Here is a 13,817-nt window from a genome sequence, read left to right as displayed (position 1 = left end):
CCTCACCCCCCGACTTTTCACGAACATAAGCAGACCTTTCTGCTCGACCCACAAACTCCAGAAAGCGGCTGTTTTAGTAATTCGGTCCGGCCAGCTGTTAGAGGCTCTATGGAGAAAATAGCCGAGGGGGGGGGGCGGAGGGAGGGGGAATCGGGCCACTGGGCAAGTTGATGCCAGGGTGAGGGGGGAGGGAGGAAGGGCCCGAAGGAAAGTTAAAAAAGAAAGGGAAAGAAAATGGAGGCGGAAAAAGAGAAAAGAGGGGAGAAGTGTAGTTGCCACACAATGGGGAGCTAGACGTCCGCGGACCTCCGGGGTTGCAGCGGAGAACGAGCAGAAAAGGGAAAGGAGGGGGAGAGAGGGGGCGGCGAGGAGTGATAGAGATAGAGAGAGAGAGAGAGAGAGAGAGAGAGAGAGAGAGAGAGAGAGAGAGAGAGCGCAGAAGGGGAAGGGAGAGAGATGGCAGGGGTCGGAGTGAAGTGAGGTCAGTGGCAGAGGGGAGAGGGTGAGGGAGAGAGAGAGGGTGAAAGGCATGAGGTGAGAGAAGAGAAGGGAAGCCCAGGAGGAGGGGGCAGAGGGGCTCCCGAAAATAGGGTCAGTGGAAAGCCAGAGTGAGCGTGTGAGAGGGAGGGAGGGGCAGAGCAGGAGGGGAAGAGGGTGGTCCCCGGCTGCCGGGGCTGGAGGGTCTCTAGTGCAGCAGAGGCTGGGGGTACGGGGGTTCCGCTGCCAGGGACGCTGCTGACCCGGAGCCGGAGAGGACATCGCGGGGCAGGCGGGCGCTCCCCGTCCGGGAGACCCCAGAGATGGACCGGCGGGAGGTGCTGGGCGCTGCCGCTCGGACGTGGACCTGGTACTCGCTGCTGCTACTCCTGTTGCCCGCTCTGCCCGCCGCGACTGGGGCAGCCACGGGACGAGGTAAGACCCCCCCCCCTCCCCCGGGCCAGGCGTGGGCTGATCCGCCGGACTCCCCGGGAGGCAGCCTGTGGTGGGGACGGGCGGTGGTGGTCCAGAAAAGTACATTTTCACACTCTTGCCGGGATGGTGTGTCTCTAATGACACAGGAGAAATGTATTATAGCGGACGGCGCCGAGGTGTGGCTTCGCAGCGCTACTGTTAGCATTGCTTGCAAGCCGGTGTCATGTTGCACACCCACATGTACTGGCCTTTGTATGTGTAGAAGATGGAAGAGCAGCAACACTGTTAAACATCGAGTGAAATAAATATATATATGGTATGATTACTAAAGTGTTTTTTAATTTACAAGAAACCTTTTACACGAAAACTAGAACAGTTGCAAAATCTTATATAAAAGCATAACATTTGCCAAGTTTCACATTTCGTAAAAGAAGAAGAAAGCAGTGCCATTACACGAGGAACATATTTAAAAGCGTTTCATCGCCTCTAGAGTCCATTACCAAGTGAATGTTTAAAATCAGGCACCAAAAATATTATAGCATGTGATCAATTTCTTTGTAATCAAATCTCTTATTCTCTAATTACTCCGTATTTTAATTTGATTAAATCAATAAGGTGTAGATACCTAATCAATTCTGTTGAAAATTGAGTCTTCGTGGCCAGTTACAAGCGGTGCAGAAGCTCTGAGTCAACAATTATTTATTTATTTGCATAGATAATGTATATTTGCACCGGGAATGTATATTTGTACCGGGGTGTGCATTATCAGGCGTTATTTATGTGCATAGAGAGTGTATATTTGCACCAGGGTGTGCATTATCAGGCGTTATTTATTTGCATAGAGAATGTATATTTGCACCGGCAATGTATATTTGTACCGGGGTGTGCATTATCAGGCGTTATTTATGTGCATAGAGAGTGTATATTTGCACCGGGGTGTGCATTATCAGGCGTTATTTATTTGCATAGAGAATGTATATTTGCACCGGGGCGTGCATTATCAGGCGTTATTTATTTGCATAGAGAATGTATATTTGCACCGGGGTGTGCATTATCAGGCGTTATTTATTTGCATAGAGAATGTATATTTGCACCGGGCGTGCATTATCAGACGTTATTTATTTACATACAGAATGTATATTTGCACCGGGCGTGCATTATCAGCCATTATTTATTTGCATAGAGAATGTATATTTGCACCGGGGCGTGCATTATCAGGCGTTATTTATCTGCATAGAGAATGTATATTTGCACCGGGGTGTGTATAATAGGCGTTATTTATTTGCATAGAGAATGCATATTTGCACCAGGCGTGCATTATCAGACGTTATTTATTTGCATAGAGAATGTATATTTGCACCAGGGTGTGCATAAACAGGCGTTATTTATTTGCATAGAGAATGTATATTTGCACTGGGCGTGCATTATCAGGCGTCATTTATTTGCATAGAGAATGTATATTTGCACCGGGGTGTGCATTATCAGGCGTTATTTATTTGCATAGAGAATGCATATTTGCACCGGGGCATGCATTATCAGGCGTTATTTATTTGCATAGAGAATGTATATTTGCACCGGGTGTGCATTATCAGGCGTTATTTATTTGCATAGAGAATGCATATTTGCACCAGGCGTGCATTATCAGACGTTATTTATTTGCATAGAGAATGTATATTTGCACCAGGGTGTGCATAAACAGGCGTTATTTATTTGCATAGAGAATGTATATTTGCATCGGGCGTGCATTATCAGACGTTATTTATTTGCATAGAGAATGTATATTTGCACCGGGCGTGCATAATCAGGCGTTATTTATTTGCATAGAGAATGTATTTTTGCACCAGGCGTGCATTATCAGACGTTATTTATTTGCATAGAGAATGTATAGTTGCACCGGGGTGTGAATAATAGGTGTTATTTATTTGCATAGAGAATGCATATTTGCACCAGGCGTGCATTATCAGACGTTATTTATTTGCATAGAGAATGTATATTTGCACCAGGGTGTGCATAAACAGGCGTTATTTATTTGCATCGAGAATGTATATTTGTACTGGGGTGTGCATTATCAGGCATTATTTATTTGCATAGAGAATGTATATTTTCACCGGGCGTGCATTATCAGGCGTTATTTATTTGCATAGAGAATGCATATTTTCACCGGGGTGTGCAATAACAGGCGTTATTTATTTGCATAGAGAATGTATATTTGCACCAGGGTGTGCATAAACAGGCGTTATTTATTTGCATAGAGAATGTATATTTGTACTGGGGTGTGCATTATCAGGCGTTATTTATTTGCATAGAGAATGTATATTTTCACCGGGCGTGCATTATCAGGCGATATTTATTTGCATAGAGAATGCATATTTTCACCAGGGTGTGCAATAACAGGCGTTATTTATTTGCATAGAGAATGCATATTTTCACCGGGGTGTGCAATAACAGGCGTTATTTATTTGCATAGAGAATGTATATTTGCACCGGGGTGTGCATTATCAGGCGTTATTTATTTGCATAGGGAATGTATATTTGCACCGGGGTGCGCATAACAGGTGAACGAAATGCAAGGAAAGCAGCGTGCATACATCACCCACACACACACTCCACAAGTCTAAAGCCGCACAACCGCAAACCAGAATTGTGTAAAATGTAGCGCAATGCGGGAGCCACGTGAACATCTGCACCGAGCATAACTGTGCAAGGCACAGTGGGGACGTCTGGTGTCGGGACAGACGCGGGTGCTGCGGGAAGCCGGCTTCTCTGATGTATCCATTAATCCATTGGCGGAGACCCACATATGATCCATGCGCGTCTAGGCGCTTTATGATAACAAGTGGAATTGTTTAGTGCAACGGAAAAGATCAGCTGGGCCTCTTCAACTGGTGGAATAATTAATCGCAAAATAAAGACCATAGTTATTAATTATTCATAAAAGTGGCGTTTATTTTTTGTTTCAAAAACAGAAAGCGGTTAGGCCATTTGAGCAAAAGCGCCCAGCAGCCATCACCGGGAGTTCACCGGATTTTGCTCATATGGCTTTAATGTACTTTTTTCCAAGCCTTTTTAAACCCACCATAACAAACATTGCTGGTGTTTTTTTTTTAATAAAGAGAAAAGCGATGTTGTTTCCTAAACAAGTTTGAATTATAAACACTGGGACGTTCCTACTACTGATAGCAACAGCGAGAGCCGTTTCCTTGAAGCTTTGAAAGGGGGGGGGGGGTTATTTGGCAGCAGCCTAGTCTGCTTTTGGGGCCAGGGGATATTATTAATGACGTGAGGTGCTGGTTGGGAGGGGGGGCACACAGGCTTGCCGCCACACTGTTGTCGCGGTGCATTTTGAGTTTTGGCTGCTCGAGGCTGTTCTCGCGGCCTGCACGAGGACAGTGTGCCCTGCACTTACTGCAGAGGGGAACCTTTCTTAGAAAAAAAAGGATAGCGATGGTAGAAGACGGATTTACCAGGTCGGACTGGGACAAGAAATATGCCCAGACACCCAAGAAAAAGTGGCCCACCCCTCGCCTCAAAAAAGCGGCCCACCCCTCGCCTCACGACCTTTGACCTCTGATGACATCACCGTAAGGGATGTCATTTGACCCCACCCCAAAGTGACATCCCGGGAAGCGATGAAACACGACCTTTCACCCCTTGACAAAACAGGAAGTGGCATCAAATAGCATTGTTCCTAAGTACACTACGAAAAAATATGGTTATGATTTCACCAATGCGATATACGTTTCATACAAGAGTGGATAACCATATGTATCATTAATATCTGTGTGCATATTGTCAAACTACTGTGAATGCAAGCAGACGTCCAAGGCCAAATGATAATGTTATTTTTATTTTTTTATTTACTTGTATATAATCATAAAAAAAAAGATTTTTACAAGAGCAGGAGCAAATTCCGCTCGAGGTAAAGTCTCGTTGATGTTGCAGTTGGTTTTACAGACGTATAGACCACAGACTTGAGGTTATGTAGGCGTGAAACCGACGTCCCCGGTTGCTTCTGTTTTTTCCATTGCCAGTTCCAGTAGTTTGGCTGCTGCCGTGTGCCATCGGGTTTTTTCGCCTGTAATAACACGGTTCCACCAGATGTCTTCGTTGCCCACCAATGAGGAAGCTGTCAGATGGCTGAAGTATGCAATTCTGGCTTGGTGCAGGGCGGGGCAGCACATCAACAGGTGTCTTACCGATTCGGGCTCTTCAGGCTTTTGGCAGAGTCTGCAAGTTTGTTCCCTTAATCCCGCTCTGATCACTAGAATTTCATTCGTCGGTAAAATGTTCAGACAGGCTTTCAGAAAGGTTCTCATCAGCGGTTTACTGGGGTATCTTTTGCAGTATACCATAGGTTCTTTCAGCTTGTTTGTATTCATGGGGAGATGGGCTAGAAGTTTGTTAGAGGTTGCTTTATCAATAGTGCAGATCCAGTCCCAACATTCCAATTTTGTTTTAATCCTAGTTGGATTGTTCTTCAGTTCATCTTCCGTACAGGCGATTGTCTGCAGTTTCTGTTTTTGTTCCAGGACCCAATGGTTCATAGAGCTATTATTACCTTTTTCGATCTCTTCGGCTATCATATGGTAGATTTTCAGACTATCCGGATGAATGACGTTCCTGTAGAGCTGTAGAGTACTATGGTACATATGTTATTGTATAGCACTTACGCTTAAGCTCTTTTTTTATAGAACACATATGCATACAATATCACCCAGCCTGTGTTGGTACTCATATATCGACTTAAGAACGATGAAAGGCTGAGATGGCCTTGCTGGGATTCGAACCTGCAGATCACACACACATCGCAGCAGTGAGCACTCAACCCACTGAGCTATCATAGCGGCTATAGTAAAATGAGCAATTATTCTGTAGTGGATACCATTAAACTGGTAACCCAGATTTAACAGCAGGCTAGTTAAGTTCATCTGCAGGTCTGGGCCGCATGTCAAGCCTGCATGCATCTACTTTCAGGCTTCAGAGGTTGGCAAAATAGGGAAATCAGCACACTCACAGGACATCCCATACTCTAAGCACTCGTTACCTCATTCATGCAAACAAACATCCTGAACAGCATGCCAGGGAGATGGGAAATATAGACTCATTACAACAAAGCATTTGCATTCATTGTGGCACAATGAAGTCAATGGCAACTTGATGTGCTATGGTCAAATATTTCTACACTGTACAGAAGCTTTTAGGCACAGAGATTTTGTCAAGTGACCGAGGACACCGAGATGGAATGTCTTGTGATGATCTCGTAACAGAGAAAACGGCAGAAAAAAGCCATGCTATTATTGCAACTTACGAAAAGGCAAAACACGTAGTCCGAAATTGATGCTTATTCTACTCTAAAATTGGGCGTTTATCACTAATATCACTAATACATATTTATCACTGATACAACAGCACAGCACTCCAGGTTGGAGTGGCAGTACAGGGTCAGCCACCACCCCGGCAATGGAGTCGGCCCCTCAACTTTGCATGCTGCAGCAGCATGTGAGTGAAGCAGCATCATGCATGCACATCAATCATCGAAGCAAGGTAACATGGCTTTGCTGAATTATGCCGTTGCAGGTCTTCTTTTTAGTTAAAAAAAAAAAAAAAAAATCCTCCATTTTATTTTTCAAACTGGCCCAGGAGTAGGCAGAAACCGACGATTTCGGCCCGACCATGGGCCGAGAGGCCCAGGGGCCAATCCGACCATTGGAGACAGCTCGAGTAGCCTGTTAACGCTTGACTGTCTTACACCTATCGACCATGGGTGGACTGGGACCGAAAACAGGCCCTGGGAACAATGTTATCCTCTCGGGAGGATAGCTCAGGGCCAACGGGCTTGCCTTAATACGGGTTCGATCCCCTTCGGCGCTGAGAAACCTCTGGGTATTAAGCACGTTTTAAATAACCAATTACAACTAAGCAGCAAGGCAATATGAACATGCTATTATATCACATTGGTGTCCCTGATGACACTTTCCAATGCCCGCCTGAGACCCCACACTTTCTAGGACTTGAGCCTTGCCTAATATGCTGCTGTAAGGCAGAGAACAGGGGGCGGGCACACATTCCTTGCATGTGTGGAGGCCCATTGGCTGCTCGACTCTTAGCATGAGGCGTGTGCTGGCAAGACGAACACAATCAAGAGGCCGAGAAACAAAGCCTCTGTGTCGCCTGGCTGCGTTCTGTTCACCTCTCCCGCAGCCTCCCCCCACACACAGCCCCCGCCACCCCACTATGTCACGCATAGCTCCCGTGCCAGCTGAGGGAGCAGGCTTCCCACCACTCCCCCCTGGACTTCACACGCACTCTTCCAGGTAGAGCGGGTAAGCTTAACATGTTGGGAGCAAAGACTTCTATGGCAAAAACTAAAGACATTGGGTCCGACTCATGGAATATTTGCCCGGTTCAAAGTGAATTTGCACTGCTGAAAAGTGACGTTGCACTGCCATGGAACCGTGCAAAGTGTATTTTTGCAAAGTCCGGGCAAAGTCAGCGCACAGTCATTTTTGCAGTACTAAATGATTTTGCCCGTAATTTGCACTGCAAAAAGACACTTTGCACGGTTCCATGAATCAGGGTTTGGGTGGGCAGAGCAAAGTCACGTTGAACCTGGAAACTATTCCATGAATCGGGCCCATAATAGCTAGGTAAGGAGACAGGTAGAATGCAGCTGTTTTTTTTCTCCTTCAAATCTAAGAATAAAATGGAAGACAAAGGGCCTCATTTGCAAAGCGTTTTTCAATGGGCGTGCACCATTGTAAAATGATGATGTAAATCAGGCCCAAAGCAGCAACTACATTCCTAAAAGTTCAAGGACAAGACACATTCCATCCTTGAGTTAAACAATACTTTGGATGTCCAAACGTGGAAGTCGAATTTTGAACCCACTTCAATCTCTAAATATCCTCCTTGAAGCACTGTTCCAGTGAAGGTCTCACCTCCTACTCTCCAGGTGTGAATACATACCCTCACCCCTGGACTGCACCATTCCCCCTAAATGGCAAAGTTGCCCCAGACCTGGAGATAATTAGGTTGTCTCCCGAAGTAACAACTCCATCCAACGCTCCGCCTATAGATCAACACAAAATAATACAGTAAACATTAACATTTATTGCTGAGGGATGTGTGCCAGCTTTGCAGCCTTACTCTAATGACGTATAGTGAAATCACAGCTGGCAAGTGGTGCCATGTCTTAGTAGCCCGTCCTGCCTTTTTAGCTAAGAGGACGTTGCATTCGGGGACTTGTAAGCCTTTAATTATAACTGGAAATACAAAACTACAAGTCCCAGAATGCAAAGTTGCATCGGTTTTAAAACCAGACTGGTTGAAGGTGTAACACATCATATACATCGCACCCATGCACTGCTCTGCTGTTATCAGGGACTTAAGAGCTGGGCAGCATTTATAGTTGAGCAGCACGTGACCTTAACATCTGACTGGAAAATTCGGATCTGTAGATATCAGTTGTGCAGCGCTCTCAAGTTTCCATATGTCATGCGCGAGTAGGTCATCCAGTCTTGGTTTTTGTTTTGCATTCTGGGGGTGGTAGTCCTGCGTTTAAATGGTAACGTCACAGGCCCGAGTCGCAGGATAGAAATAATAAAACCAGCACTGTAGGGGCCACTCACTTATGGCATGCAAAAACAGAGAACTTTTGTTGCTGTAGAATTACTTGCTTGGCCATGACGAAATGTCCTTGAATCCTGTATTTTTGTACTTGGGACTGGAATTTGCTCTCCTCACCCTTGTCCAAGGGCTTTAAGTGGGCTGGGGCTAGTCATGGTCCCCACCGTGCATCCTTTTAGGTAATAGATATAGATATCAGCTCCCTCTCCCCCTCAGGGGAGAGAGGGTGATGATCTCTACAAAGGGCTGCCTGGCAGGGATACGTGTAGCCCATTAAGCCAGGGCTCGTCTAGGGGGCGTGGCTTAAAGCACCGGCAGGCAACCCCGTACCGTTAGGCCATGCCCCGTTGATGAGCCCCGGCTCATTTTGCTGTGCCGCTTATGGCACTGCTTGTACCTGAGCCGAACAGCAAAAAAGAGCCACTGCACCTGAGTGCAAACACTTTGATGTCTTCTGAATTCCCTGCACAGAAGGTCCCAGTATACTGCACCAGGCCAACTCTTGCCTCCCCCACACATTTGCTCCGGGGTGTGACAGGCAGCCACACACACCTATTCTCTGTGCAGTTTACTTCAGGGTGGAAAGCACATCAAGCGATAAGCGGCTCCGAACGGTGACCAACAGGATCATAGATTTTCAACAATTGATGAGTGTTATCTTGTCTGTCTACAGAACCCATACAGACCTTTTGCTACTATATTTGTCAATGAAGAGAGGGGTTCTAGAAAAATGCTATCCCGCTGACAAGGAGTCAAGGAGTCACCCTAAGTCAGTGTCTTAGGGATGGGTGAAAAGGCAGCCGCCCACACTATTGCATACGATCTGTCATCGGATTCCGCCATATGCAATTTTCAGAGACTGCCGAGGTTCTGCCCCAGCTAGCCTCAGCCCACTTGAAGCCCTGCTTATATTGGAGAAGGTGGCAGTGCTTCTAGAATAGGCTGCTGGTGCAACAGAGCGGAGACTCTGGTCTTGGGCCAGAAGTGGCAGGTGCTTGAGGAAGGAAGGGAGTGGCAGGAAACATAAGGGTGCGGCGCAGACTGCTGCCAATCACAGCAGCTTCTAGGAGAACGACCATAACGGCGCGACAGCTGGCGAGGCCGCTCTGAAAGTTAACTTCCTAGTCTAAGTCTTTCTGACAAAACGGGCACCAGTAAACTGAGCAATAGTAATACGTTCTCTTCACGCACCAGGGGCCAGATTACAGAAGCTTTGCGCGTTGCAAGTGCAACGTTTGCACGGTATTAGCACTAAGGCAAAGTTTGCCCTATTTTTTAAAACACTGGGACACATTAAAAAACCATTGCACCTCGACAAGTGCAGTTTGGCATATTAAAAGCAACAGGGCTAAAATTGCCCTAGTGCTAAAAAAAAAAGATTGTTGATGCATTTTTGCATTAGGGCAAAGTGTGCCCTAGTGCTAACACCATTCCGTATTAACACTAGGGCAGACTTTACCCTGGTGTAAAAATGTAGTGAAAATGCATCTTTTTTTGCACTAGGGCAAATTTTGCCCTGGTGCTTTTAAGATGCCAAACTACACTTGCTGAGGTAAAATGGTGTTTTAATGTGTCCCAGTGGTTTTGAAAATAGGGCAAACTTTGCCCTAGTGCTAAAAAGATACATTTTTGATGCATGTTTGCATTAGGACAAAGTGTGCCCTAGTGCTAACACCATTCCGTATTAACACTAGGGCAAACTTTACCCTGGTGCTAATACTGTGCAAACGTTGCACTTGCACCGGTGCAAAGTTTCTCTAATCTGGCCCCACGTGACAATTCAGTTTGAGGTTGAGATTAATTCTAAACCTTCCAGCCATCCCTCTTTTGTTTTGCTATAGACAATTCAGTTTGTAGCCTCATCTACGTACACAGAAATGATTGTCATGTTAAAATTAAAGCCTTGTACTCCCCCGCCCTCCCACGAAAAAAAGAAAATAATGTTGTACATTTCAGATGTGTGAAAATAGGCAGGCATTCATCAGCAGAGATACAAAAACTAACATTGATTACAGAGTCCTGTGACCACATTAGTTAGAAAATAAAATAGGAGCTTAATTAAAGAAATGATGGCACTATGACCCCATCAGGGACAGGGATTGGCTGTAGCTTAGGTAATATATTAAATGGGGGTGGGCACCGCAACCACTCACTCTATATACTTTTCCTGGTAAGCTAATTCAACTCTATTGCGGGGTGCAAAGCCTCGAAGAGTATCCCGCAAAAGGTTGTGCTATGTCGGAGCGCTGGGCTCGCTGCTGTATTCCGCTTTCTTCATCCCAGCGGTTGAAGTGAGGAGTGGGTTGGAGTTTATGGATGCTTCAGTTTTCAGAACAGATTAATTTACAGAGGGTCAGTCTTCAGTTCTGAGGATGCTTTTACAGGCGGTTTTGTGGTGTTTTGATGGCGTTGCGCTATACAAATGATGCAGGCTAGATATTGCCCTGAAGAAGTGTAACAGTTTATTGAGAAGCCACCATCGACATGGGGAGTTCCCTCCCTCCCCACTCAAGTGGCTATGCAACAAACTGGTTAACAGATTCTTTTTTTAGCCCTATCTCAGACACATATCATGCCCCTTGGATCCCTCTTCCTAGAGCTAACAATGAGCCAAGTACCAGGCCGGTGTACGGGAAATATATTGGTATTTATTTAAATTAAAAGTAATAGAAATTAGCACGAAAAGGTCAAAGCACCACTTTATCCATGGCACAACACAATCAACTTCTCTCAGCATGCATAAATAAATCACACAAATGAGTCAAAAAGAACACAATTGCAATTATTCACTTTCGGTACATTTCACTTCACACAATAATTACACTGATCAATAATGAAGGCACTTATGTACCCTTGTGTGATTTTGATTTTCCTGCAGGCTTAAAAGGCTAGCACTAGAATTTCAATGTTGGTAATGAGGATTTCGCCCACACCTTTGGTTTAACATAAACACGGGGTGATTTATCGGTTTGTTTGTCAGACAGAAAAATTGGAATGCTTTGGGGAATTTTGGATTTCAGACCCCCCTTACTGAGAGGCCTGTGTTGGGGAAGTTGGATAAAAAGGTTGGGCTGATTTAAGAACAGAGACACCCCTCTTCCTTAAAGAAGTTGCGGTTGGCAGCACAAGGATTACCCAATTAAATTATGGGCTATAATTTTCAGCAAACACTGGGAAGTGAGCTTTATTAATTTCGAATTTTAACAAAATTCACCCTGTAGTGTTCTGCCAAATGGGGACTTATTTTATTAATATTTTTGGTTAAATAGGCTAAGGATCTACACAGTTTTGCCCCACCCACTATAAAGGGAAAGGATTCTAGGAAAGCAGACTCCCCAACCTTATGGTTTCCCAGGGCTCAGTTCTATTTACATAACATGTCTGTTTAAGGTTCAGGAAAGCCAGCTGCATCTCAGGACACTCTGGAAAGATAGGGCAGGTGACTAGTCACTCCACTCTCAAAGATGGCCTCCCGCTCTCCACCATAGGACCCAGTCACCTTTGAGGCCTTGCTAGAGATAGACAGCTCCACCCAGATGCACTCTCACCAATCTCCTCTGGTGTTTCTTTACAGCTGTCAGATGGTACGTTTTAGCAGCCCTCCCTATCTCCTTTCTGTCTGAATTTCTCTGTCCTAGTACAGCCCCGCTTATATATCAGCAATGACACCACCAATTTTACAATCTGGCGGAAGTACCCAGCAATAATTCCTGACACCAGGAGTGGACAGTTACCCTTCTCTCTCCTCCCAAACCCAGCCTCAAAGTCAGGATTGCTTTAGGAGTCTGGAGCAACATATGGCAATTCCCATTCGTCATCGCCCTTTATCCTCCTTTGAATGTTTTGGCAAAAAACTAGTAATGTATCACAACTTCATCATTTTACTATCAACTGGCATAATAAATATTTTTTCTGATTCAGCTAATCATGGAGAATTTGATAAGATGACCACCAAATCCATACCATGTAGCACGGCCATGTGGCACCTTTCTGTCATTTCCATAAAATGCTCAACAGTTATGAATATGTAAGTTATTAAGCATATCCCTAATTTCCACCCACTCACCAACTCTCACATTTGGAACATGTTCAGATCAGCCAGAAACCTAATTTAACTGGCCATTCGTGTCTTGAAACCTTTGTGTATAGTAACGCTATAAATAAAATTTCATATCATATCATTACAGTTCCCTGAGTCACAGGTAGATGCATTTTATATCCCTAAAATCACCTGGAAATTACATTAAAATGGTACATAGATGAAATCCATCCGCCTTGTGATGGCTGAGAAAAATGCCTAAATGATAATAGTCCTTTTGAATTAATTGTGAATCTTCATGTGAGTCAAATGCAAGTTTCTGCCTTCCAGCCATTTGTTTTTACTGTGCTTGCCATTTTGGCTTTTAATGTTTAATGATCCATGTTACAGGGATCTTTGATTCCTCTTTCTTTTGTAAATTAAAATGCTGCTTATCCATTGGTAATGACAAGTAGGCCACTTTCCACATGGCTCTTTATTTTTGCTTGAAAAACACCAGCAACGTCCAGGCCTTTTTTGTTTCAGTGTTTAACATCCTGCCATTCATGTGAAAGGAACTTCTGTTTGGGGATTTTAAATGCACCCCACAGAAAGACCTAGTGAGTCCGAAACATATTGGGGCATGGAGGATAGCTCAGGGGCAACGTATTTGTCTTAAAAGCAACCCAAAGCAGGGCCGCACAGGTTTGAATCCTACTCCCACGCTTACAGATTGGTCTCTGGTCTCCGGTATTGCATGCGTTATAAAAAGATGAATGAATGAGTAAAATTGTCTTGGCCGCCAATGAAAAATTGGCCCACAAACAACAATTCCTTACTTTTGTGATATTCTCTTTGAGTAACACCCAAGGGCGAACTTTTTATTAAAATGTGCTGAAAATTTTGCCCTTGCAACAATGTTGTAACATTGGCCAAACTACTACGGTAAGGTAAGTCGTCAAACTGGTCAGTTTGGCTAAAACAAATGGCACTCTTTGACCAAAACAACAGGTCCGCCCTAGCATGCTGGTCCTTCACTTTAAGCCTTGCCCTATTGCCCGAAAGACCAATCCGAGCCAACAACCATGTGGGCACACTGGGCAAAAGAGGGGTTCTGGGTGGATTGTTTTTAATTTCTTTCTCTTAGTTTAGATGTAACCGCCACTAGGGACTCGCAAGATTTTCCATCTGCAAATTCTTGAAAAGCCTGGGGGGCATTTAGATTTTTCATTCGTTATTAATCCAATTTTGACATTTTATA

General features: G+C 44.8%; 1 protein-coding gene across 3 annotated transcripts in view; it reads left to right on the top strand.

Moving 5' to 3' along the window:
• The first annotated feature begins 437 nt into the window (after positions 1-437).
• The window catches only part of LOC138516887 (disintegrin and metalloproteinase domain-containing protein 33-like), a 629,971-nt gene continuing 616,591 nt past the window's right edge, over positions 438-13,817 (top strand). For all 3 annotated transcript variants that reach the window (XM_069632337.1, XM_069632338.1, XM_069632336.1), the window contains exon 1: positions 438-912. In XM_069632337.1, coding sequence (XP_069488438.1) covers positions 801-912 — 112 coding nt within the window. In that variant the 5' untranslated portion in view covers positions 438-800. The remainder of the gene's footprint in view (positions 913-13,817) is intronic.

Source organism: Ambystoma mexicanum, chromosome 6q (genome assembly GCF_040938575.1).
Source record: "Ambystoma mexicanum isolate Mex_15411 chromosome 6q, UKY_AmexF1_1, whole genome shotgun sequence".
Lineage (NCBI taxonomy): Eukaryota > Metazoa > Chordata > Amphibia > Caudata > Ambystomatidae > Ambystoma > Ambystoma mexicanum.
Note: the sequence above shows the minus strand (reverse complement) of the source record. Positions and strands in the feature narration are given on the sequence as shown.